The sequence below is a fragment of the Moschus berezovskii genome, chromosome Y, assembly GCF_049115385.1.
Source record: "Moschus berezovskii isolate FMDL1 chromosome Y, NW_MosBer_1.0, whole genome shotgun sequence".
Taxonomy (NCBI): domain Eukaryota; kingdom Metazoa; phylum Chordata; class Mammalia; order Artiodactyla; family Moschidae; genus Moschus; species Moschus berezovskii.
Window position 1 is genome coordinate 10324525 of NC_142489.1, and position 26194 is coordinate 10350718.

Consider the following 26194-nt stretch of genomic DNA (forward strand, 5'->3'; position numbering starts at 1 on the left):
AACAGAACACGGCTGACGCAAAGCACTCTCACTGCTGAGATTATGTTGTGTTACAGAAAATTCTGTGTCAGCAGGCTTGAGATCAGGATTCTCCTGCCAGTCTTAAGGAAAAAAAGCTATTTTGTGGTCTGCCGCTGAAGGGGGCCACACAGGGAGGTGCCACAGGCACCTTCCAGGAGCTCAGAGTGGACCCCAGCCACATGTCATCAGCGCGACAGGTCCACAGTGTCACCACTGCAAGGAAACGGATCCTGCCGACTGCGATGAGTTGAGAGCAGACTTCTCCCACAGTCAAGCCCCCAGATGAGAAGGGACCCCAGCCAACACCTTGACTTCAACCACGACAGATGCTGTGCAGACAGTGCAGTGAAGCTCCACCCAAGCTCCTGACCCAAAGAAACGGTGGTGGGATGAGATACCAGTGCTCATGAACAGAATGCTAGATTTCTAATTAAAAAATTTAAAAAAAATACGCAATAGGCAACAAAAGTTTACAGCACAGGGAACGGCAGTCAATATCTTGTAATAACCTATGATGGAAAATAATATGAAAAATAATGTATGTGTATAACTGAATCACTTGGGAACCTGAAACACTGTAAGTCAGGTATACTTCAGTAAAATATATATATTAAAGAAGGAAACAAAAACAGCAAGCGAACAAAACAAGATTCAGGTGTTGCCTTCAGCCACTTAAATTTGAGGGTGATCTGTTATGAGACAAGGGACATGTAATATAAACATATATTATACTGAGGGCTTCTCAGGTGGTAAAGAATCCACCTGCCAATGCAGGACAACCAGGTTCCATCCCCGGGTCACGAAGATCCCCTGGAGAAGGGAAAGGCTACCCACTCGAGTCTTCTGGCCTGGGGAATTCCATGGACTGTATAGCCTATGGGGTCACAAAGAATTGGACATGACAGCGACTTTCACTTTCTGGGCATCTGCAGTGGGTGAGCCCAAGGGTTTGAAAATTTCCAGCCTCCACTCCTGCATGCTTCACACACAACTCCGAAGACCTTCACGTCTATCAGAAGGTCAGGTGGTATCGGGAACGTGGATGTATCTCATGGACCTTAAAACTGCAGGGGCTGTTACAATGCCAGGTCCACAGGCTTGTCTTCAGGACAGAGTCTGCGTGCCCTCGGAGGTGAAACTCAGGTAACAGGACCATACTCACATGCTGTGGGGAGGGCTTAGGGGGAGGACCAGACCCCTGTGTTTGTCTGGAACAGCTCGGAAGTTCTGATCGGCCCCGGTTCCATCTGGAGTAGACCTGCAGCAGGGTCTCCCTCTAAGACCACTCAGGCACGTCTCTGCTTCCCTCCCCACCCCTTCCACAGCGGTGCTCTGGTTCCCATGTGGGCCCAACTCATGTCCTCGAGGGCCCTGTGGGCTTTCTGGTCCCCTTACACTGAGTGGCCACCGTGTGGTCAGCCTGTCTGCTTCACAGCAGGGCCCCTGGTCTGCCCTGGAGAATTGCTGTCGCTCAGTTGCTGAGTCATGTCTGACTCTTTGGAACCCCATGGACTGCAGCACGCCAGGCTTCCCTGTCCTTCACCATCTCCTGGAGTTTACTCAAACTCATGTCTATGGAGTCAGTGATGCCATCCAAACGTCTCATCCTCTGTTGTCCCCTTCTCCTCCCGCCTTCAATGTTTCCCAGCATCTGGGTCTTTTCAAATGAGTCAGCTCATCGCATCAGGTGGCCAAAGTACTAGAGCTTCAGCATCAGCCCTTCCAATGAATCTTCAGGACTGATTTCTTTTGGGATGGACTGGTTGGATCTCCTTGCAGTCCAAGGGACTCTCAAGTCTTCTCCCCACCCTGGAGGATACAGTACCGCAAAGCAGCACCCTCTTTCTTTGGCACAAGCAGTGACTTTAGACAGCAGTTGCCCAGGACAGGAGTGCTCTGTTATCTAACTGACAGCATGGGGAAAGGAAGGTGCCTTCTGCACAGGAAAATGTGGGCCAGTCTCAGCCCAGGGGTGTGGCCGACCCAGAGGAAGATCAAAGGGTCTGAGAACCCCGCAACTCATAAAACGTGAGTGAAGTGGTGAAGCAAGTCGCTCAGTCGTGTCCAACTCTTTGTGACCCCCGTGGACAGTCCATGGAATTCTCTAGGTCAGAATACCAGAGAGGGTAGCCTTTCCCTTCTCCAGGGGATCTTGTCCACCCAGGGATCGAACCCAGGTCTCCTGCACTGCAGGCAGATTCTTTACCAGCTAAGCCACAAGGGAAGCCCATAAAACGCTAGGCTCCTTCCAAAAGGCACGAGCATTTCAACCTCATGCCAAGAGCCACCCAGAGAAGAGTCCCCATGTGAGGTGGAGAGGCTGCTAATGGCTTGTCATTTTTTTTAATTTATAGTAAAAAACAAAAATAATTTTCCTGCCTAATTAACAATTGAAGCAGTGAGTGGCCAGGCTTTAAGTGCATGCAAAGTCACTTCAGTCGTGTCCAACACTCTGTGACCCCGTGGACTGTAGCCCACCAGGTTCCTCTGTCCATGGGATTCTCCAGCTTAAGAATACTGGAGTGGGTTGCCATTCCCTTCTCCAGGGGATCTTCCCAACCCAGGGATCGAACCCGAGTATCTTAAGTCTCTTGCACTGGCAGATGAGGTTCCTGACCAGTAATGCCACCTGGGTTTTTAGAAGTCTCAACAATTTTGTTGACTGTGAATTTGCACGTGCGCGCACACACACACACACACACACACACACACACACCCCAGAAGTAAACCAAGCCTCCCAGCCCCAGAAGGACACGATGCCCTCCCTGAATGCCCAGGGCTCCTTGGTCCACAGCTCAGCCTGTGGCTGCATGCACGCCCCTTACCTCGCAGAAGCTCTGGCATTGCTGCTTTCGCAGGTCCCAGGACACCTTGCAGGGCTCCAGGCACTGGGAGAGAGAACGGTGAAAACCGATCAGTGGACACAGGTGACAAACAAGGCCCCAGAGGAAAGGTCCCTACTGTGCACGCCCCTGACTCTTCAGCGTCAACATTTCCGAGTGACTCTGGGAGATGTAGCTAAACCTCACCCCATCTCAAATGTGCATCCTGGGAAGCTGATGGGATTCCCTGGAAAAGACCCTGATGCTGGGAAAGATTGAGGGCAGGAGGAGAAGGGGATGACAGATGATGAGGTGGTTGGATGGCATCACCGACTCAATGGACATGAGTTTGAGCCAGCTCCTGGAGCTGGTGATCGATAGGGAGGCCTGGCATGCTGCAGTCCATGGGGTTGCAAAGAGTTGGACACGACTGAGCGATTGAACTGTTAAATATGATTTATACGCATGATTTAATAAATCAAAGATAATAGCCAGGATCCATTGTTCAGCAACAATTTTAATAAGAACTAATAATATTATGGAATTAACAAGGTATATATACACGTACACGCTCTTTGTTATATATATGTAGAGGATGAGGTGGTTGGATGGCATCACTGACTCAATGGACATGAGTTTGAGTAAACTCTGGGAGTTGGTAATGGACAGGGAGGCCTGGTGTGCTGTGATTCATGGGGTCACAAAGACTCGGACACGACTGAGCGACTGAACTGAACTGAACTTATATAACACATAAAATATACATTATCTATATATCAAAATGAAAAAGAGAGTCAGGCCTCATGATTTAAATCAAAATGATACTTTCATATGAATGGATATATGATTCTCAAAATATATTTTAATACCACAGTTAATTATTAACTTATCAATTATTAAATATTCATTATGTCCGGTTAAATGCCAGTTATCTAAATATTGGTATGCTCCTGGCTCCCATAAGCTCATGATTATTTCAGAGGCTTCATATATTCAAAACTGCCTGTATGAAAACAAACCACTGACTGTATCAACTGTCAGTCTGTCGTAGGACTGCTCTCAATGTGTGATCAAACAGTAACAGAAGCGTCACCCTGCAGGTCATCAGAAATGCCAGCCCATGACCGTCCCCTACGCCAACAGAGTCAGATCTCTGGGATCAAAATGCAAGATCCTCTTTCAGCAATTTTGTCTGGAAATCTCAGTGTTGACACTAAACATACTCCAATACACACATGTATCCAATCTCACACTGCATACCCTAAACTTACACCATGTTATATATGTCAATTATATCTCAATAAAGTTGGGGGGAAAAAAAACTGCTATAGAATTTGATGACAACAGTCTTTTTCTTGTTCCATGTAGACCTCAATGGGTAAGCTATTTCTTCCGAGAATATTCTAGATTTTACATTCTTTAATACTGAATATAAGATTCATTCTTGGTTACTTCATGAAAAAAAAAATGTTGAGCTCATCAATGCTTTTCCAAGCATTGTACAAGCTTGTCCCAAGTTTATTAGTGCTCACCTCTCTCAAGTATGGTCCAAAACAAATGTATAAATTTTCATCAATACAGCAATTCTAAAAGAATACCATTTTCTAACAGTAATGAAATAATTTAAAAATTTAAATGAAACAGTTTAAACACTTGTCCACCTTACATATTTTATAAACTCCCTAAAGAGTTAATTTGTTTGCTAAACGTTCAGTCCAATGCCTTACCCTCTAAGCTGTCTTCAATCTTCTCAGGACTGTGGCTCCTAGCCAAAAAAGTTGGTGCTTAGCCATTTAATAAATATATTTAGCCCAACTCCTTCTCAAGACTACTCAAAATGAATCAATGGCACTCTTTAAAAATAACCTGCAATTTTTTTTCATCTGAAAATGTGTCATATGACAGAGAAGGACCACTCCACAAGACCTGGGGATTTCTCCCAGACAGAAGCTCAGCTGCTGACAAGTTAAGTCTCCATCATTTCATTCGGGAAACATCCAACAAGCATTCACTTCATATAAAAACCGTTCAATGCAATGTGGCTAAAAATATCACAAAATAATTGTGTGAATCTTTCTGTCATTGTTGAAAGTGTAAATTAGGAAAACAAGGTATTGTATGTACACACTTGCATTTTCACAACTATAGACACCAGTGTATTAAAAAGTCAGTCCTCTGTGATGTCCATATTACCAAATAACCATAATCCTGACAACGTGTGGAAAAAACACCTTATAGAACACAGACATCATTTACAAAATGAGGCATTTATCTGAAACAGTAATGGCAGAGATATATATGTGTTATGTGTTAGTCGCTCAGTCCTGTCCGACTCTTTGCGACACCATAGACTGCAGCCCGCCAGGCCTCCCTGTCCATCACCAACTCGCAGAGTTTACTCAAACCATGTCCGCTGAGTCAGGGATGCCATCCAACCAACTCATCCTCTGTCATCCCCTTCTCCTCATGCCTTCAATCTTTCCCAGCATAAGGGTGTTTTCAAAACGAGTCAATTCTGATACAATTAGTCAATAATTATTCAATCTAACCCGGAGTACATGGGTTTACATTCAAAGTGACGAAAAAGTGTTAGCCACTCAGTCGTGTCTGACTCTGTGGAACCCTATTATCTGTAGCTGGCCAGGCTCCTCCATCCACGGGATTCTCCAGGCAAGAATACTGGAGTGGGTTGCCATTCCCTTCTCCAGGGGATCTTCCTGACCCAGGGATTGAACTTGGGTCTCCTGTATTGCAGGCAGATTCTTTACCATCTGAGCCACCAGGGAAGCCCTTAACATTCCAAACATCTGGTCAACCAGCAAATCCTGCCCAATTAACGCTTTCAATATCCTATGAATTGCTTCCAGTGAAGCTAGTTGCTCTTCTGTTCCCTAAACCCCAAATCCTTTCTAAATCCACTTTTGTCATGATATGTCTTCCTTAAGTGCTTCCCTTTAGGATGGACTGGTTGGATCTCCTTGCAGTCCAAGGGACTCTCAAGAGTCTTCTCCAGCACCACAGTTCAAAAGCATCCATTCTTCAGCGACCAGCTTTCTTTATACTCCAACACTCACATCCCTACATGACCACTGGAAAAACCATAGCCTTGACTAGACGGACCTTGGTTGGCAAAGTAATGTCTCTACTTTTTAATATACTATCTAGGTTGGTCATAACTTTCCTTCCAAGGAGTAAGCATCTTTTAATTTCATGGCTGCAATCAGCATCCACAGTGATTTTGAAGCCCAAAAATATAAAGTCTGACACTGTTTCCACTGTTTCCCCATCTATTTCCCATGAAGTGATGGGACCAGATGCCATGATCATCCATTCTAAAGCAGATAAATCCTGGGTGTTCATTGGAAGGACTGATGCTAAAGCTGAAACTCCAATACTTTGGTCACCTCATGCGACGAGTTGACTTACCGGAAAAGACTCTGATGCTGGGAAGGATTGGGGGCGGAAGGAGAAGGGGACGACAGAGAATGAGATGGCTGGATGGCATCACCAGCTCGATGGACATGAGTTTGAGTGAACTCCGGGAGTTGGTGATGGACAGGGAGGCCTGGCGTGCTGTGATTCATGGGGTCGCAGAGAGTCGGACACGACTGAATGACTGAACTGAACTGAAGTGCTTCCCTGGTGGCTCAGTGGGTAAAAACTCTTCCTGCAATGCAAGACACCACCTGCAGTGCAGAAGACGCCAGTTCAATCCCTGGATTGGGAGGATCCTGTGGAGAAGGAAGTGGCAGCCCACTCCTGGAGAATTCTGGCCTGGAGAATCCCATGGACAGAGAAGCCTGGCAGGCTACAGTTCATGGGGTCACAAGGGTCAGACATGACTGAGCGACTAAACTAACCTGTCTTCCTTGCAGACAAGCTATGCGGTCCTTCTCCACTCAGACCAAACCATCTATTTTTGGCCACTGCTGTGCCCAAAGCACAAACTGATTTCCCCTCTGTGCAACCAGGTAGGACTTGGAGTCTCCCCCAAGAATGCTCACATTGCTGACAGACTGGTGGAGTCTATGACTTGTCCTGAAGTTTTAGTGTCTCCAAGTCCTGGTGAGAGGGGAACATGTCTGCTAACCCTTTTATAACCCTTCACAAGGCATGTGGGACAGAGCACGCCCTCAGAGAATACCGTCTACGGAAGAAGCCATGGGCATCATGGAAAGCAAAGTCTTGGTCTGAGGCTAATTTGACCATGTGTCTACTCTACAACTGAGAAAATCACATCAACTATTCAGTTTCAGCTAATTCAACTGCTTCATGGATCACAGCCTTGTTGTGGCAAAGGGGCTTGTGTAGCTCACTGAAGCTATGATCCATGTCATGCAGTTCGCCAAAGACGAACAGGCCATAGTGAAGAGTTCTGACAAAATGTGGTCCACTAGAGAAGGAAGGGGCACCCAACTCCAGTATTCTTGCCTGGAAAAACCCAATGGACAGAATAAAAAGGCGAAAAGACATGACAACACCGGACGATGAGCCCCAACCCCTCCCCCCGCCAGGTGGGAAAAGCTGTATTAAAAAGCAGAAACATCATTTTGCTGACAAAGGTCCATAGAGTTAAAGCTATGGTTTTTCCAACAGTCATGTACAGATGTGAGAGTTGGACCATAAAGAAGGTTGAGTGCCAAAGACTTGACGCTTTTGAACTGTGGTGTTAGAGAAGACTCTTGAGAGGCTGTGGACTGCAAGGAGATCAAACAGTCCACCTTAAAGGAAATCAACCCTGAATATTCACTGGATGGACTGTTGCTGGAGCCCCAATCCTTTGGCCACCTGATGCAAAGAGCTGATGCAGTGGAAAAGACCTTGATGCTGGGAAAGACTTAGGGCAGGAGAAGCAGGGTTGGGGCGGGAGTAACAAAGGATGACATGGTTGGATGGCATCAGAGACTCAATGACCAAAAACCTGCACAACCTCTGGGAGATGGTGGAGGACATGGGAAGCCGGGCATGCTGCAGTCCACGGGGTTCCACGGACTCAGATATCACTTAGCAGATGAACAACAATGCTAATTCAAATATGAGAACACAATCATCCATGTTACGTTGCTACAGTCTTGAATGAGAGAGTGTGCCCAAATCTTTATAGATTCACAGAGCATGTTTAAAATGATCTGTTCAGTGGAGCCTTATGACATCAAATCTATGGAGGTGTATAACATAAAGCAGTACTATTCTATTTTACAGAGAGGAAACTTCTGCTTATAGAGGCAGAGGAAAGAGAGCAAGTGAACATAGTTGAGACTGTGGGAACTGGTGTTTGGCGGCACGCTCTGGCCCACTCAAAAGAATGCTATTTCCATTATAAAGCACTGCCCTATTTCTGCCACGAGCTAGGAGGGCTTAAGGAGATGATATATGTGAAAGGGATTTTGAAACTGAAAAGTACTCTGCAAATCTATGAGATTACTAACTTATTATGATCCCAAGGAGGATTCACTTCCAGAATGCCCTAGGTGCTACCAATTCCAAAGTTTTTATGTACACCACAGATAAAGAGATCTACCTCTTAGGAGCCAAAGTGCTGACAAAGAGGAAAATTATTGACATTGCTTTGGTGAACCTCCAAATTCACAGTATTTAGCACAAAATTCCATACCTTACATTTAACCCAAAACTTTCTCAAACGAAATTATATTACCTAAACAGCAGTCACAAAAGAATTCTGAGGCAAAAGACTTCCGATGAAATTCAAATTTTCATACGCACCCCATTCTCAAGGAAATAGAACCCATAATTACATTATGTTAAATAGATAGATGGCTTCCCAGGTGGCACTTAAGTGGTAAAGAATCCGCCTGCCAATGTAGGAGACGCAAGAGACACAGGTTCGATCCCTGGGTCGGGAAGATCTCTTGGAGGAGGGAATGGCAACCCACTCCAGTATTCTCGCCTGGAGAATCCCACGGACAGAGGAGCCTGGCAGACTGCAGTCCATGGGGTCGCAAAGAGTTGGACATGACTAAGTGACTGAGCACAAATAGATATAACCCTTGTGGGCTTCCCTGGTGGCTCAGAGGTTAAAGCGTCTGCCTCCAATGCGGGAGACCCGGGTTCGATCCCTGGGTCGGGAAGATCCCCTGGAGAAGGAAACGGTAACCCACTCCAGTATTCTTGCCTGGAGAATCCCATGGACGGAGAAGCCTGGTAGGCTACAGTCCACGGGGTCGCAAAGAGTCGGACACGACTGAGCGACAGAACGGAACGGAAAAATAAAGCAGTGAGCATTCTATACATTTCCACCTGTTCAAATTAATATCTGCTAAATCAACAAATAGGGATTCGTGTTTCCTGTGTTCTAACTGCTCAACTATACTCTGGTGGGTATAAATATGGTTGAAATGTGTCCAGCCCTGAGGCAGTCTGTAACCTCCATGGGAGAAGAGCACACAAATATATCAGCCTATAGCAACAAATGATGATGCTTTTGAACTGTGGTGCTGGAGAAGACTCTCGAGAGTCTGTTGGACTGCAAGATCCAACCAGTCCATCCTAAAAGAGATCAGTCCTCAATATTCATTGGAAGGACAGATGCTGAAGCTGAAACTCCAATCCTTTGCCACCTGATAGAAAGAGCTGACTCACTGGAAAAGACTCTGATGCTGGGAAAGACTGAAGGCAGGAGAAGGGGACGGCAGAGGATGAGATGGCTGGATGGCATCACTGACTCGATGGACGTGAGTTTGAGCAAGCTCTGGGAGTTGGTGACGGACAGGGAGGCCTGGCGGGCTGCAGTTCACGGGGTTGCAAAGAGTCAGACACGACTGAGTGACTGAACGATAATAAGAATAGCAACAGTGTGTACGATAAATGACGGAAGAACGTCCCATGAGAAGCCGAAGAAGTGGTATGTTGTTTCACATGTGATAAATGGAGAAGGTTTCAACAACGAAGGGAACATGTATCAGCTTAGAAGGATGAGGACGATCTGATCCCTGGTGAACAGGTTTGGGGCCTGAACAGGGCTGTAAATGTGTGGAGTAGGAAAGCTTAAAAAGAGAAGCTGCCATAAAACACACGGCTAGGAAGACGGCCCTTGGAATTCAACGAGAGCCGTTGACAATCTTACTGGGTCGGCCAAGAATCTTGCTCAGGGTTTGCCGTCAGATGTTACAGAAACACCTGAAAGAACGTTTTGGCCAACCCAACAGAGCAGAGTGGCTCGCCCCAGTTCGAGCTTAAAGTGACTCGAGTGTTCGAATGGGAGGTGGAGTAGGGAGGCGAGATCCACAGGAAGCCGAATCAGAGCGAAAATGAGTATAGTGTCTCCCAGACAGTCTCCCTACCCCTTGTAGGGTCAACACGCCGTTTGGATAGCGGACGACAGTGAGCGAAAGGCAGAGAAAAATCAACCCGTGAAGGGCAAAGGAGCAGAAGTGAGAGGGGAGGGGCACCCACCTTGCTAATCTCCACGAGAAAGGTGCTGAGCGTGTTAGTAAGACGACGGCTGCAGGAGGAAGGTACAGAGGGAGAGGGCTGGGAGTCAACAGTCAACGCGCTGCGTCTGAGGTGTTGAGTGGAGATACAGGGAGGGGTGCCCGCTCAACTGCACAAGCGAGCATCCGCACTTCTGCAGAAACGGTAAAGTGAGTGACGCACATTTACAACCTGTCTTTTCTCTTTCTTGCTACACCATTCATTTTTTTCATAAACATACACTGCATTCCATTACCACCATGTCATGCGAAGCGATGGCTCTGCTTACTTCATAAACTATACACACACACACACGCCCCATCTTCAAGTTCTTCACAGTCTAGGAAGGTAAACAAGCCACTTAGAAGCAAAAGTCTAAGATTCGCATCAAAAGGAAGTAGGGGAAACGTGAAGATGGCGTCTAAAGGATTTGGGGAGCTGTGATTTGTGAGTGCTAGAATGGCGACGCTGGAGGTCTCATGGTTCCGCAGAACGTTCTTGTGCGATCTATCTTGTCCCCTCTTTCTCTTAATCTTTACTGGAGTACAGAATGCTTTACAATGTTATGTTAGTGTCTGCCGTACAGCAGAGCTGGAGAAGGAAACGGCAACCCACTCCAGTATTCTTGCCTGGAGAATCCCATGGACAGAGGAGCCTGGTGAGCCACAGTCCATTGGGGTCGCAAAGAGTCAGACACGACTGGAGCGGCTGAGCACACACGCACGTACGGCAGAGTGGGTCAGCTATTCGTGTACATATATCCTCTCTGTTTTGGATTTCCTTCTCATTGAAGTCACTGCAGAACACTGAGCAGAGTTCCCTGACCTGTACAGTAGATTCTCGTCATTTATCTGTTGTATACACAGTAGTATGTATATGCCAGGCTCCATCTCCCAATCCACCCCATTCCCTTTTCCCTATTCTGGTATCCAAAACATCTGTGTCTCTATTTCTGCTCTGCAAATAAGTTCCTCTGTACCCTTTTTCTATATTACACGTATAAGTGACATTATTCAATATTTATTTTTCTCTGACTTCCTTCAGTCTCTAGGTCCAGCCACATCTCTGCAAATGGCACGATTTCATTCCTTTTCATGGCTGAGTAGTATTCCACCATGAATGTGGACCACTTCTTCTTTATCCATTTCCCTGTCGATGGCCATTTAGGTTGCTTCCATGTCCTGGTTATTGTCAACAGTGCTGCCATGAACACTGGGGCTACCTGTATCTTTTTGAATTATGGTTTTCCCTAGATAGATGCCCAAGAGTCAGGTCATATGGTAGTTCTATGTTTTGTTGTTTAAGGAATCTCCATATGGTTTTCTATAGTGGTTGCACCGATTTTCATTCCCACCAACGGTTTAAGAGGGTTCCCTTTTCTCCACACCCTCCCCAGCATTTACTGTTTACAGATTTTTCTTGATGATGGCTATTCTGATTGGTGTGAGGTGATACTTCCTTGTAGCTTTGATTTGCATTTCTCTAATAATGAGAAATTCTCCAAGCAAGGCTTCAGCAGTATGTGAACCATGAACTTCCACACGTTCAAGCAGGTTTTAGAAAAGGCAGAGGCACAGAGATCAAATTGCCAACATCCGCTGGATCATGGAGAAAGCAAGAGAGTTCCAGAAAAACATCTATTTCTGCTTCATTGACTATGCCAAAGCCTTTGACTATGTGGATCACAATAAACTGTGGAACATTCTGAAAGAGATGGGAATACCAGACCACCTGACCTGCCTCTTGAGAAACCTGTATGCAGGTCAGGAACCAACAGTTAGAACTGGACATGGAACAACAGACTGGTTCCAAATAGGAAAAGGAGTGCGCCAAGGTTGTATATTGTCACCTTGCTTATTTAACTTATATGCAGAGTCCATCATGAGGAACGCTGGGCTGGAAGAAGCACAAGCTGGAATCAAGATTGCCGCGAGAAATATCAATAACCTCAGACATGCAGATGACACCACCCTTATGGCAGAAAGTGAAGAGGAACTCAAAAGCCTCTTGATGAAAGTGAAAGAGGAGAGTGAAAAGGTTGGCTTGAAGCTCAACATTCAGAAAACAAAGATCATGGCATCTGGTCCCATCACTTCATGGGAAATAGATGGGGAAACAGTGGAGACAGTGTCAGACTTTATTTTTGGGGGCTCCAAAATCACTACAGATGCTGATTGCAGCCAGGAAATTAAAAGACGCTTACTCCTTGGAAGGAAAGTTATGACCAACCTAGAAAGCATATTAAAAAGCAGAGACATTACTTTGCCAACAAGGGTCCGTCTAGTCAAGGCTATGGTTTTTCCCGTGGTCATGTATGGATGTGAGAGTTGGACTGTGAAGAAGGCTGATCGCCAAAGAATTGATGCTTTTGAACTGTGGTGTTGGAGGAGACTCTTGAGAGTCCCTTGGACTGCAAGGAGATCCAACCAGTTCATTCTAAAGGAGATCAGTCCTGGGTGTTCATTGGAAGGACTGATACTAAAGCTGAAACTGCAATACTTTGGCCACCTCATGTGACGAGTTGACTCACTGGAAAAGACTGATGCTGGGAAGGATTGGGGGCAGGAGGAGAAGGGGACGACAGAGAATGAGATGGCTGGATGGCATCACTGACTCTGTGGACATGAGTTTGAGTGTACTCCGGGAGTTGGTGATGGACAAGGAGGCCTGGCGTGCTGCAATTCATGGGGTCGCAAAGAGTCGGACACGACTGAGCGACTGAACTGAACTGAATAATGAGTTCCCCGAGCATCTTTTCATCTGTTTGTCCCCTCTTCTTGTTATTAGTGCCTGGGGAGACTGAGACGGGAGGAGACATGAAAAAGAACAGACTAGAACATATTCGTAGGCAAAAAGGACCCAGTGGAGGCGGTCTGACTGAAGCGCTAGGCGAAACAGGAAATACTTAAGCAGACAATGCTCCAGGGGTTACAACATGGAAACACAGAACTTTAGAAAAGCAAGTCTCTCCGGTGGCATCAAACCCAACCCTGCATCCCACAGATTTGGGAACTAAAACCTGTTTACAGGAGCAATGGCTGGGTAGCGGGATTTACGTCCACAGCTCCATCTGTGATTGGACACAAGCCATTCAATCCACTGCTGAGCTTAGAGGATGTGAGAATCCAGATGCACAGACACACAACGATGGTCACGAGCAGCACACTGTGTCCACAGCTTTCCGATACGGCGGGAAAGCGCTGATGACCAGACGTGTCTGCCCTTCCAGGTGCAACTCTTGTGACTAAGCTCAAGAGGTCATGAGTGGAAACGTAATACAAACCGAAGGACCCAGAAATGGACAATTCCAGCCAGAAGGTCTGAGGTTTCTGATACATGAAAGAGTAATACGCACCGTGGCCCGCCAGGTTCATCTTGTCCATAGAATTCTCCATGCGAGCATACTGGAGTGGGTTGCATTTTCCTCCTCCAGGGATCCCAACCCAGGGATCGAACCCGTGTCTCCTGCATTGCAGGTGTATTCTTTACCACCTGAGCCACTGGGGACCCCCCGCTACCCCCACAAAAGAGTAATACTTGCCTCAGAAGATTCTTTCTAAAAAAAACTTGCACAGACAACCTTTTTAAACACCCACACGGTGGTGGGTATTCAGCAAATCTGATTCTCTTCCATTTCTAAAAGACCAGTAAGGAGAATTTATTTTCGTTCTCTTGGATTTCCCTGATAACTGCTTTTTTTTTTTTTTAAGTAAAGAAACGAAAATTTCTTTTAATTCGAGTCTCTCAAGCCTATTTCAATAATTGTTTCAAAACTGCCAACTTCTCAGCCCAAAGTCCAACAGCTCTGGTTGGGTGAGGTGTCAGGTTCTTGGGTGTGGCTAGAAGCTGGAATCAGAAGGAAAATTCTGACACCAGAGCACTACACCATTTATAGGATATATGGAATGCTCTCATACACAAACATTTCTGTTGTATAAGAAAAAGTTGAATAGTGATATATATTTCATTTTTGCCTCATGTAAAATATAAATTTGGAGTTTCACACACACACAAAAATTCACTTTTCATTTCACACAGGTATATACTCAAAAAGCAGATAATAATGCTCTCAACACAAGTTTCCATAGACTTTTTCTGTTTTCTCAATTAAGGGCAGCAAGCTTCTTTGGAAAACGATGACTCTGTTTTTTTTTTTTTCCCCCAATGGAAAGCATTTTTCCCCAATATATTTCCTAAAATATGTGTACTGTGCTGGCTTTAGAAGTCTTCATGGACTCTCTCCAGCTCTAAATTGGTAGAGAAATTGTTGCAATCCTGTGTGTCGAAAAGCATACTGTGTCTTGCCAAAATAATGAAATCTTTTGGCGGTCGGCCCGCGGACGCACAGCTGCACGACCAGCAGAGCCTAAACCCGAGAAGATCAGTGAACCAGCCCGGCTCTGCTGTGTCACGCCACCTCCCGCGTCCCACCTCCGAGAAAGTCAGCTTTCTCTGAAATGCTCAGGGGAGAGTTTCTCTCCCACCATGATGACTGTCGAGAAAACTGGGTCTCATGTTATCACAACTACTGATGCCAATAAAGGGGATTCTAACCATCAAGAGTTCTCCTAGTTGCAATGAAATTCGAAACAAACAAAAACTTAAAATGGAAAAAAAAAAAGGTGAATCGAGGTAGCTATTATCAGAAAACCACCCTCTCACTGTCTTTTATTTATCAGGTCAGCTGTGCCATTAGGCATATCATCAAGTGTCTTCAAATAGATCCATCAGGGGAATTCTGTTTATTGAAGACCAAGCATACTTTCTTAGCATCCAGATTCTCCACCTGCTCCTCTTCTATGGCATTTTTTTTGGCACAGTACTGAAAGTCCCAATAACAGCCCATGGTTACTTCTCAAGTTAAAAAGATAGTATGTATACTTGGAACTTGGGCCTCCATGATAGCTCAGCTAGTAAAGAATGCAATGCAGGAGACCCTGGTTCGATTCCTGGGTCCGGAAGATCCCCTGGAGAAGGGATAGGCTACCCACTCCAGTCTGCTTGGGCTTTCCTTGTGGCTCCCCTTGTGGGGGCTCAGCTGGTAAAGAATCTGCTGCAACGCAGGAGACTTGGGTTCGATCCCTGGGTTGGGAAGATCCCCTGGAGCAGGGAAAGGCTACCCACTCAAGTATTCTGAACTGGACAATTTCATGGACTGTATAGTCCATGGGGTCGCAAAGCGTTGGACACGACTGAGCAGCTTTCACTTTTTATACTTGTAACTGACATAAGATTGTACATCAACTATAGTCTAATTAAAAATATTTAATATGCTAAAAAGATATTAATAATGAAGATAAAGTGACAGCTTTACAGTGGAGAAATCTGGACGTAACGCCTTAACTAAGTGATAAAGGAAACATCTCCAGGGGAACCCCACATGGCATGCCCCGACGTGACGCACTGGTAAAAACACAGCCTCAAAACCACCCAGGTGGCATCCTGAATCTTAACGGAACCACCAGGAAAAATCCGGCAAATCCAGAATGAGGCGCCCTTCTACAAAGCCAAAAGCCTCTAGTCGTAAAACATACCAATGTTGTCAGATGCAAAGGAGGGCTGAGAACTGCTTCCTGATGAAAGCAGACTGAAGCCATGTAACAGCTGAACACAAGGAGTGCTGGAGGGGCCAGACCCTGAACCAGAGAAAACAAAGCTGGACGGGATATTATTGGCACAAGCAGTGAAATGTACCAGCAGATCAAATATGAGATTATAGGGCTACACCCACGTGAAAGTCTCTGGATGTGATCATTCCACGGCAGTTATGTAAGAGATACATGCTAAAACGTTGAAGGATAAAAAGTCATGACATCTGCAACTTATGGAAGAGATACATGGTAAAACTTTGAAGGCTAACAAGTCCTGATGTCTGCAACTTAGTTTTAAATGGATGGAAAAATGAACAACTCTAAGCATACACATACACCTATATCTATATCTAACTATCTAGAGAGAACGTGATAAAGCAAATAAAAGTTAATAAGTGGCACATGTAGATTAGGGTCAGAAGCTAAAACCAGGGACCAAATCTGAATCACAAACTGTTTTCGCAAGTAAAAGTTACTGCAACACAGCCACATCCATTCACTAATGTATTCTCTGTGGTTGCTTCTGGGCCACACAATAGCTGAGCTGAATAGTTGCAACAGTTTGTACGGCTAAAGAAAGTGAAACTTGCTCAGTCATGTCCTACTCTTTGTCACCCCATGGACTATACAGTCCGTGGAATTCTTCAGGCCACAATACTGGAGTGGGAAGCCTTTCCCTTCTCCAGGGGATCTTCTGAACCCAGGGATCGAATCCAGGTCTCCCGCATTGCAGGCGGATTCTTTACCAGCTGAGCCACCAGGAAAGCCCTTTTATGGCCAAGAAAGACAAAAATGTTTACTAGTCTTTACCAACATGGTTGCTGTACTCTGATTCAGAATAAAGGTATATGAAAGTACTATTCTCAAAAGGTTTCTGGAAGTGTTCTAAAACAAGTTAACAATGAATACATCAAAACAAGGTCTTCTTATTAAAGCCACAGGGAAGTATATTCAATATCCTGTGCTAGAGGATCATGGGAAAGAATATTAAAAAATGTATATATGTGGATAACTGAGTCATTTTTCTCTACAGTAAAAATAAAGGCAACATTGTAAACTAACTATACTCTAATTTTTTTTAAAATGAATACATCAAGTATTCTTAAAACTACTCATAATCACAGACTTTGCCTGGCATGCTGCAGTCCACGGGCTCACAAAAAGTCGGACAGGACCAAGCGACTAAACAACAACCAATTTTCAATAGCTGGCACCACTGAAATCTGGTATGGACATAGATCTGTGGGCAAAAGGTGATTTAAAACTAGTAAAGTGGCGATGGGAGTTTGCTGTATGACTCAGGAAACTCAAAGTGGGGCTCTGTAACTGCTGAGAGGGGTGGGATGCGGAGGGAGGTGGGAGGGGGTTCAAGAGGTATAAGTATGGGTGATTCCTGCTGATGTTTGGCAGAAACCCCAAAACACAACACTGTAAAGCAATTATCCTTCAATTATAAATAAATAAATGTAATTTTAAAAATCAAGATAGCAAAGTGGCTATGAACAAGTTGTGGGAAGACATGGAGATTCCAAGATGGAGGCTCGGGACCCGAACCTTCATACTGACTGGAGGGCTGGTCTTCCCACACAATGGTTCACAAGAACCTTCCAGGTTCTGCAAAGGTGTGTATAAAGGTTCTGTAAACAGCTGTGTTTTTAAAATCTTTTTATTTGTATTGGGGTATAGCCAATTATACAGCCAATTATAGCAATGCCAAAGAATGCTCAAACTACCGCACAACTGCACTCATCTCACACGCTAGTAAAGTCATGCTCAAAATTCTCCAAGCCAGGCTTCAGCAATAAGTGAAACGTGAACTTCCAGATGTTCAAGCTGGTTTTAGAAAAGGCAGAGGAACCAGAGATCAAACTGCCAACATCCGCTGGATCATGGAAAAAGCAAGAGAGTTCCAGAAAAGCATCTATTTCTGGTTTATTGACTATGCCAAAGCCTTTGACTGTGTGGATCACAACAAACTGGAAAATTCTGAAGGAGATGGGAATACCAGACCAGCTGACCTGCCTCTTGAGAAATCTGTATGCAGGTCAAGAAGCAACAGTTAGAACTGGACATGGAACAACAGACTGGTTCCAAATAGGGAAAGGAATTCATTAAGGCTGTATATTGTCAGCCTGCTTATTTAACTTATATGCAAAGTACATCATGAGAAACGCTGGGCTGGATGAAGCACAAGCTGGAATCAAGATTGCCCAGAGAAATAGCAATAACCTCAGATATGCAGATGACACCACCCTTATGGCAGAAAGTGAAGAGGAACTAAAGACTCTCTTGATGAAAGTGAAAGAGGAAAAGTGAAAAAGTTGGCTTAAAGCTCAACATTCAGAAAACTAAGATCATGGCATCTGGTCCCATCACTTCATAGGAAATAGATGGGGAAACAGTGAAAACAGTGTCAGACTTTATTTTGGGGGGCTCCAAAATCACTGCAGATGCTGATTGCAGCCATGAAATTAAAAGATGCTTGCTCTTTGGAAGAAAAGCTATGACCAATCTAGACAGCATATTAAAAAGCAGAGACATTACTTTGCCAACAAAGGTCTGTCTAGCCAAAGCTATGGTTTTTCTAGTGGTCATGTATGGATGTGAGAGTTGGACTATAATGAAGGCTGAACACTTAAGTATTGATGCTTTTGAACTGTGGTGTTGGAGAAGACTCTTGAGAGTCCCTTGAACTGCAAGGAGATCCAACCAGTCCACCTTAAAGGAAATCAGTCCTGAATATTCACTGGAAAGACTGATGCTAAAGCTGAAACTCCAATACTTTGGCCATCTGATGCAAAGAACTGACTCATTTGAAAAGACCCTGATGCTGGGAAAGTAGGAGGAGAAGGGGATGATAGAGGATGAGGTGGTTGGATGGCATCACTGACTTGATGGACATGAGTTTGAGTAAACTCTGGGAGTTGGCAATGGACAGGGAGGCCAGGCATGCTGCAGTCCATGGGGTCGCAGAGTTGGACATGACTGAGCGACTGAACTGAACTGATAGCCAATTAACAATGTTGTGATGGTTTTAGGTGGACAGCAAAGGGACTCAGCCATACATATGCATGGATCCATTCTCCCCCAAAGTGCCTTCCCATCCAGGCTGCTACATGACATTGAGCAGAGTTCCCTGTGCTGTCCAGCAGGTCCTTGCTGGTTCTCCATGTTAAATACAGCAGTGTGTCCATGACCATCCCCAACTCCCTGACTATCCCTTCCCCCATCCTTCTCCCTGAGAACCATAAGGTTATTACCGGGTATTGAGCAGAGTTCCCTGTGCTGGACAGCAGGTCCTTGCTGGTCATCCATGTTAAACACAGCAGTGTGTCCATGTCCATCCCAAACTCCCTGTCCCTTTCCCCCATCCTTGCCTGTCAGACAAACAGGTGTTTTCACAACAGTCTCAGGAACCCTGATGGTGCCAGAGTAGCCCTGCCAACCTGGAGTCCTGAGGTAACTCCATGGTGCGTGTGTGACAACCCCAATCACCCCTTCCCTTGCCTTGGCTCCTAATTATAAACACAGGAAGCAAGTTCACTCAGCCCTATGGGCCAGTTTGCCTCTGAAAATGTGCCTCCCTCCTTTGTCCTAAAGAAACCCTGTAACAACATGGAAGCAAAATGTATCTCACAGTGAAAACAGGAAAGAAGTATATGCCACTTGTTGCACTGTTGCAAACCACGTGATGATACATCCTGTGAAATTATCAGCTTTCAGCAGTATTTGCCCAAGCTGCCTAAAACTCATACCTAAATTCTGAAAGCCTCAGAAATCAGCCCTTCCCTATTACAAGTCCAGTTGGACTGTGAAGAAAGCTGATCACCGAAGAATTGATGCTTTTGAACTGTGGTGTTGGAGAAGACTCTTGAGAGTCCCTTGGACTGCAAGGAGATCCAACCAGTCCATTCTAAAGGAGATCAATCCTGGGTGTTCACTGGAAGGACTGATGCTAAAGCTGAAACTCCAATACTTTGGCCACCTCATGCGACAAGTTGACTCACTGGAAAAGACTCTGATGCTGGGAAAGGTTGGGGGCGGGAGGAGAAGGGGACAACAGAGAATGAGATGGCTGGATGGCATCACCGACTCTGTGGACATGAGTTTGAGTGAACTCCGGGAGTTGGTGATGGACAGGGAGGCCTGGCGTGCTGTGATTCATGGGGTCGCGGAGAGTCGGACACGACTGAGCAACTGAACTGAACTGAACTGAATACGAAGAAGTGATACTGCTGTCTGGCCAAGACAGGGGCATAAGACAAGGGTGATTTCATTGATTTTTGAATCTACCCCATTCCTCATCCAGATGCCATCAATTCCCTGAGGGCAATGGACTGTAGATGCGGGTGGCCCCAGCCAACGATGTGCACGAGAAGACAGCCTTTCCTCCGGGAAAATAAAACATGTATATTTCATATGCGTGGGCAGAAAACCAACAACAGCTAAGAAATATGACCTCTATGTCATTTCAAAGCCAGAAAGACACACACACACTCTCACATGCAAAAAATATTTTTTAATAGTTTGGTAATAGGCATCTCTGCCTTTTGCAGGCTACCAAATCAACCAGTTCTCATTCTCCACGAAGGACCCCCCAGGTAATCAAAGTAACTCGGGAAAACCCATCACTGCCATCAGTCGAGATTTCACAGGCTGAGAACCGTCTTGTGCTTTCATTCAGTCAGATTCTCTGCACAACTCGACGGGGATGCCCAGTCACAGCATCCCAAGAGCTTAACCAGCCGGTCCCCCCGCTCCATGGTGAAAAGCCAGAGTGTGTAATCCGCCCAGCACGCTCCTGACAGCTCGGAGGCCAGGTCTGAAAACCCTCCTGACAGGCCACACGCCGAGTGGAGATTAGGGGCCCCTCCCGTCTTTGAGCGATGCTGAGATGCTGAAGCTGGTCCAGCGCTGATCCTTACCCCCGAACATATATCTATATCTATATATATATATTTTTTTCCCCTGCACATTTTCTTAACAGTGCACAGTTCCTAGCGAATCATGTCATCAGTGGTTTTGGAAAACTGTGTCAATGGTATTCCCTCGCCGGGTGGTCTGTTGTCCATCTGCTCTTATAAAACTGTGCCTAAGTCAACAGCAATGAGTGACTCTGTCATGGGGTCCTATGTTCTATCTCATGGAGTAACTTTGGAACTTATATATATATATATATATATATATATATATGATCTGAGTTAAGATTATTTATATGATCAATGCCTAGGTGGATGGCCACTGTGGCTACTTAATTCCAAGCAGTTGGATATATCTGTCTGGGAGGTAAGTGACTGTCATAGCAGGTCTCCAGCAAGGAAGGGGGAGCAGAGCGAGCCCTTTCAGTTGCACAAATCGTCGGGAGTGTCGGCATTAATCGTTTGCAGAGAGAAGCAGCCTGTAGCCACTGACGGTTTCATCTGTATCTTTGTGGTCGGGGTGTCTGACCACGTCCAGCTCCAGGAAGGCATGGCGTGCTCCTGAAAAGACCAGGGAGGCAAGCAAGGTTCGTGAGGACTTCCATGTTTCCTGTCTCCCATGCCAGCAGGCCAAGTCAGCCCGGCTTTGTGGACCGAGATGGGCCTCGAGCACATCACGCCATCCCCGAGGAAACACATTCAAGGGGGCCTGATGCAGAAGGTCTGTTCCAAGTTGAGTGAGTCATAGTATCTGTAGCTTTCCAGAAGCTGAAAGCCCCGGAGAGGGGGATACACTTTAGTGATGTGTGGGAGATCCTGTTTCTATAGAACCCATTCTGCCTTTAACCCAAACTCAGAACACGCCGAGTTTCACTTGGGTGTTTCATTTCATTGCCCTTTTACCAGGAAAAGAGTGACACCCAGGTTCTTGTGTCCAGTGGAATTCCACTCTGATGAAATAACAATGAAAGCTACTTCCATCCATCCATGATGACTGGAAAAACCATGGCTTTGACCATGCACAGCTCTGTTGGCAAAGTGATGTCTCTGCTTTTTAATACGCCATCTCGGTTTGTCATAGCTTTTCTTCCAAGGAGCAAGCGTCTTTTCGCAGTCACCATCCACAGTGATTTAGGAGCCCAAGAAAATGAAATCTGTCACTGTTTCCAACTTTTCCCCACCTTTTAACTTTCGCCCCAGCTTTTAAAAACCTTGGAGAGTGTTAACAGTACAAGACTGCACATTCAATGCCCATTACACACTTGTCCTGGTGGGAAAGGAGATGAAAACTACATTCCCAGGATGACCTTGTCACGAAGACTTGGAACGTCACTTGGCCGTGCTAGTGAACCCATCGAGGCCACCTCTGAAGGAGGAAGATGCTGTTTCCTTGCCTGCCCACTCCCTACACCCCTCATCACCATTTCTGCTGTACAGAATGTGTGGACCTGTTCAGGTTTTCTGCTATCATCCTCAAGCCTTCATTGCTCAGCTTCTGGGTATCCACAGAGTCTCCACAGGGGAAGACCCCTAGCCCTGAGATCATTGTTCCAGAGAGATCTCTAGAGCGACCAAGAGGATCAGTTCTGTCCTATTCTCGACTCACCTCTGGGGGTTTAGTGGAGAGCCCAATTCCCTCTGCACTTACATTTTAGAAGCACTTGATTCCCTGGATTAAACTCCTTCCAGTGTGTGTACCTGGCGTGGTTTCTTCTCTTGACTGACACTGGCTGACCCAAGCCGCCAAGATGATGGATGTGCATTCAGATCTAACCTTGACGCCATCGACAACGCAAAGAACAGAGCCACGGCTTTACAGGTCATACCTGTAAGTGGATAACCACTCTGGTACCTCCCGACCTTCCCTGCATACTATTTGTTGGGACACATCTGTGTGTCCAACACCCAGAGACATGACGAGTTAGTTAGGGCTACGTCACCCTAGCATAAAGCTGGACAGAGCTCTCTGGATGAACGGATATTCAGGCAGCAGACAGAATGCCGAGTGGGAGAAAAATGAGCAGCAGAAGGAAGTTCTTGTAGCAAGAAGGATGTTCTTGTCGGATCTGACCTTCAGAAGCATGAAAATAAGGTTGTAAATTCCAGCAGTATGGCTCCACCCCCAACAGTTTCTGCTGGTTCGCGAGAAGAGAGACATAGATGATTTACAACACACAGGCTTCTCAGAGTAAACTTCAGCTGCTGGGACGTGAGAGCTGGGATCTTAGCTGTCCTTGGAGTAATTGCTGAATGTGTTTCCAGAAGTACAGCAGACATGATGTCAAAGTGTAAAACGGAGGCAGGAAAATGACTCTGCTATTAAAGAAATTTATGCTCCCTTTATCAGAGACAAATGATCTAGCTTCCGTTTCTCCAAACACCCGGTGCCGTTTATAGAGCCAATTGTTTAATCATCTAATAAATACACCATGGAGACTGCTGCTCTATGAAACGGTAACGTTATTAAGTAAGAGTCCGCACGCTTGAAAATAACATGTGTTAGGACACTCCTATATGATAAAAGGCATGTGTGGTGTTTGTGACATAGCTGTATTAAGACTGCTTCCTCCGTTTTAGGGGAGCTTAAAAATGGTCTCATTCACACCACAGAGTATTTCCAAATTTTAGATAAGGTGTTGCTGCTCAGTATGTCATGTCCAACTCTTCGAGATCCTATGTCCTACCAGCACACCAGGCTTCCCGGTCCTTCACTATTGCCCGGAATTTGCTCTAACTCATGTCCATAGAGTCGGCGATGCCATCCAACCCTCTCATCCTCTGTCATCTCCTTGTCCTGCCTTCAATCTCTCCCAGCATCAGGGTCTTTTCCAATGAGTCGGCTCTTCCCATCAGGTGACCAAAATATTGGAGCTTCGGCATCAGTCCTTCCAATGAATATTCAGGACTGATTTCCTTTCGGATGGACTGGTTGGATCTCCTTGCAATCCAAGGGACTCTCAAGAGTCTTCTCCAACACCACAGTTCAAAAGCATCAGTTCTTCGGTGCTCAGCCTTCTTTATGGTCCAACTCTCACATCCGTACGTGACTACTGGAAAAGCCATACCTTTGAGCATACAGATAAGGTGTACAAACCCCACAAATCTGAGTTGGCAGCTCGGGATAGCTGAGACCACTCAATCTGGTAGGATAAGTGAGTGGCTGCAGACATACAAGAGGAAAAGTAAAGGCTATTTCTTCCACAGGTTCTATTATTTTCCGTGCAACTCCTTCCACTTATTGTCTAACTGTTATTTTCTGAGAGTGACCTAGAACACCTTGCACCAGCACAGCAACATTGCAGCGACCTCAGCCAGGACACTGCTGACCCATGGTCAATGGAACCACGTCCACTGCTTTATTCTTGAGGGCACCAAAGGAAGGTACTTCCAAACCCTGAGGAACGCTCTTCTTCTATGATTTTCATAGATCTCAACGTCGCCACGTGTTGATACGAAACATTAGCACCTTGCACCCGAGTTGTTAACTTGACACAGGAAACCTGACTCAAACATGCACTTGATTGCAAAGAGCGCTCCGGCAGCTGCAGGAAGCCCAGCGTGCTAAGTACTTTTAGACGCAAGACTTGTCTTTTCCATGAAGGGATGAGCTCCTCTCCCTTCTGTTATTTTTTTATTATTATTTTTGGAAACGAAGCTGCCACTGCTGTTTGTCAATGAGAGGAAGCCAGGGACCCTCCGGAGCAGAGAACCAGATTCCCGCTGCAGTCCACCCCCACCCGGAGCGACCCAGGGACAACAGAATGCTCTTGTGCCCCCCACCCTGCCCCGTGATGGGTCCTCAGGAGCTTTGCAGACCACCTAGCAATCCAGGAAGTGGCGTGAGGGGCCCGGCCGCCTTTGTGCGCTGGCCGGTATTCTGTGCGTCCATTCTCCCTTCCTCCCTCCGGGGGCAGCAGCATCGTTATCACTGCCCGGCATGGTTAGGCAGCCGGAGGCAAAGGGCTTTTCTCTCCGAATTTCACGGCCTGATAAGATGCTGGGGGCTGTTTCCCCCGGGGACCTGAAAGCGCCCTCCTTTGTGAGCTGGCTGCCGGAGGGTCAGGTTAAGTCCTGCGTTTTGGCAGCAGGCATCTGTTTGTCTTCAGCAAGGTCTCCTAAGGGGAGGGAGAGAGGGGAGGTGGGGTAGGGGAGAGGAAGGGAAGTCCTCTCTGAAAGCCATCTTCGGGGTGGGGGGTGCAAATTCCCTCCTGCCACTCAGCAGGAATCAGGCACACATGAAAGGGCTGCCCGCTACGAGGAGGGCCCCCCACAAATCAGCTCCAATAGGTGTGAGATGCCCAACCTTCGTCCTGCAATCTCAGCCCTCTCTTCTTGCTCGAAAGCCATAAGTGAGGACCTTTGCTCAGACTTCTTAATCAGCCAGAAGAACTGCAGAAAAATAGCATTGGAAATATTGAAGATCCATTTTTTAGGGGTTTTTTTTCCCCGCCGTTTGCAATAAAATTGTACATAGAACTTGGAAATGAATTCTTCTCAATTCAGGAACCCTGTCGGCCGAGGAAGAGATATTTGCTATGCAAGGTTAACAAAGAGGCCATTCTATCTGGAGACAGTCTCTATGCGAAGAGCTTTACAGAACGTGGTTAATATTGAATTATTTCCGTAAGTTTTAGCTGGGGCTTCCCCAGTGGCTCAGCAGTAAAGAATCTGCCTGTCAGTGAAGGAGACGTAAGAGACGCGGGTTCGATCACCAGGTCGAGAAGATCCCCTGGAGAGGAGGGCAGGGCAACCCACTCCAGGAGTCTTGCCTGGAGAATCCCATGGACAGAGGAGCCTGGCGGGCTACAGTCCACGGGGTCAGAAAGAATCAGACACGACTGAAGCGACTAAGCAGGCATGCACGCGTAAGTTAGAGCTACAATTTCCACCGCAGAAAGAAGCTAATGTGTAGAGATGGCCCCCTAAAAAGTTAGATCGCTGAATATGACCCAAACCAGTAGTTGAGAAATAGAGTTTTCTGAAGTCATTATAATCAACAGAGCAGTGTTTTTCCATTTCAACAGGACTGTACTTCTTTCTTTGATGTTAAGGCTGTACTTCAATAGCCCAGCTGATGTGAAGAAAAAGAAACATTTTTAAATTTTGAGAAAACTACCAGAAATAAGGAGGTTAGTCAGACATACAGAATGACCAAAAAGCAAAGAATTTTACAGGGAAGAAAGCAATAAAACATACTATATTTTATGAATCTGAAGAGTCATATATATATACAATTTATATAACCTATCATGTATAATATAACAATATTATATATTATATTATACATGATATAATAGATCATTTTATATATCATATAATATATAATCATGTATAATATAGTATAATATAATATATAATATAACACATGATACAATATAATATATAAATTATCATGTATAATATAACAATA

At 45.7% G+C, this 26194-nt stretch overlaps 1 protein-coding gene across 1 annotated transcript in view; it reads right to left on the minus strand.

Annotated features, from left to right (window-relative positions):
* The window catches only part of LOC129564342 (anosmin-1), a 225944-nt gene that overhangs the window by 94019 nt on the left and 105731 nt on the right, over positions 1–26194 (minus strand). The window contains exon 3 of the mRNA XM_055438256.2: positions 2847–2909. Coding sequence (XP_055294231.2) covers positions 2847–2909 — 63 coding nt within the window. The remainder of the gene's footprint in view (positions 1–2846; positions 2910–26194) is intronic.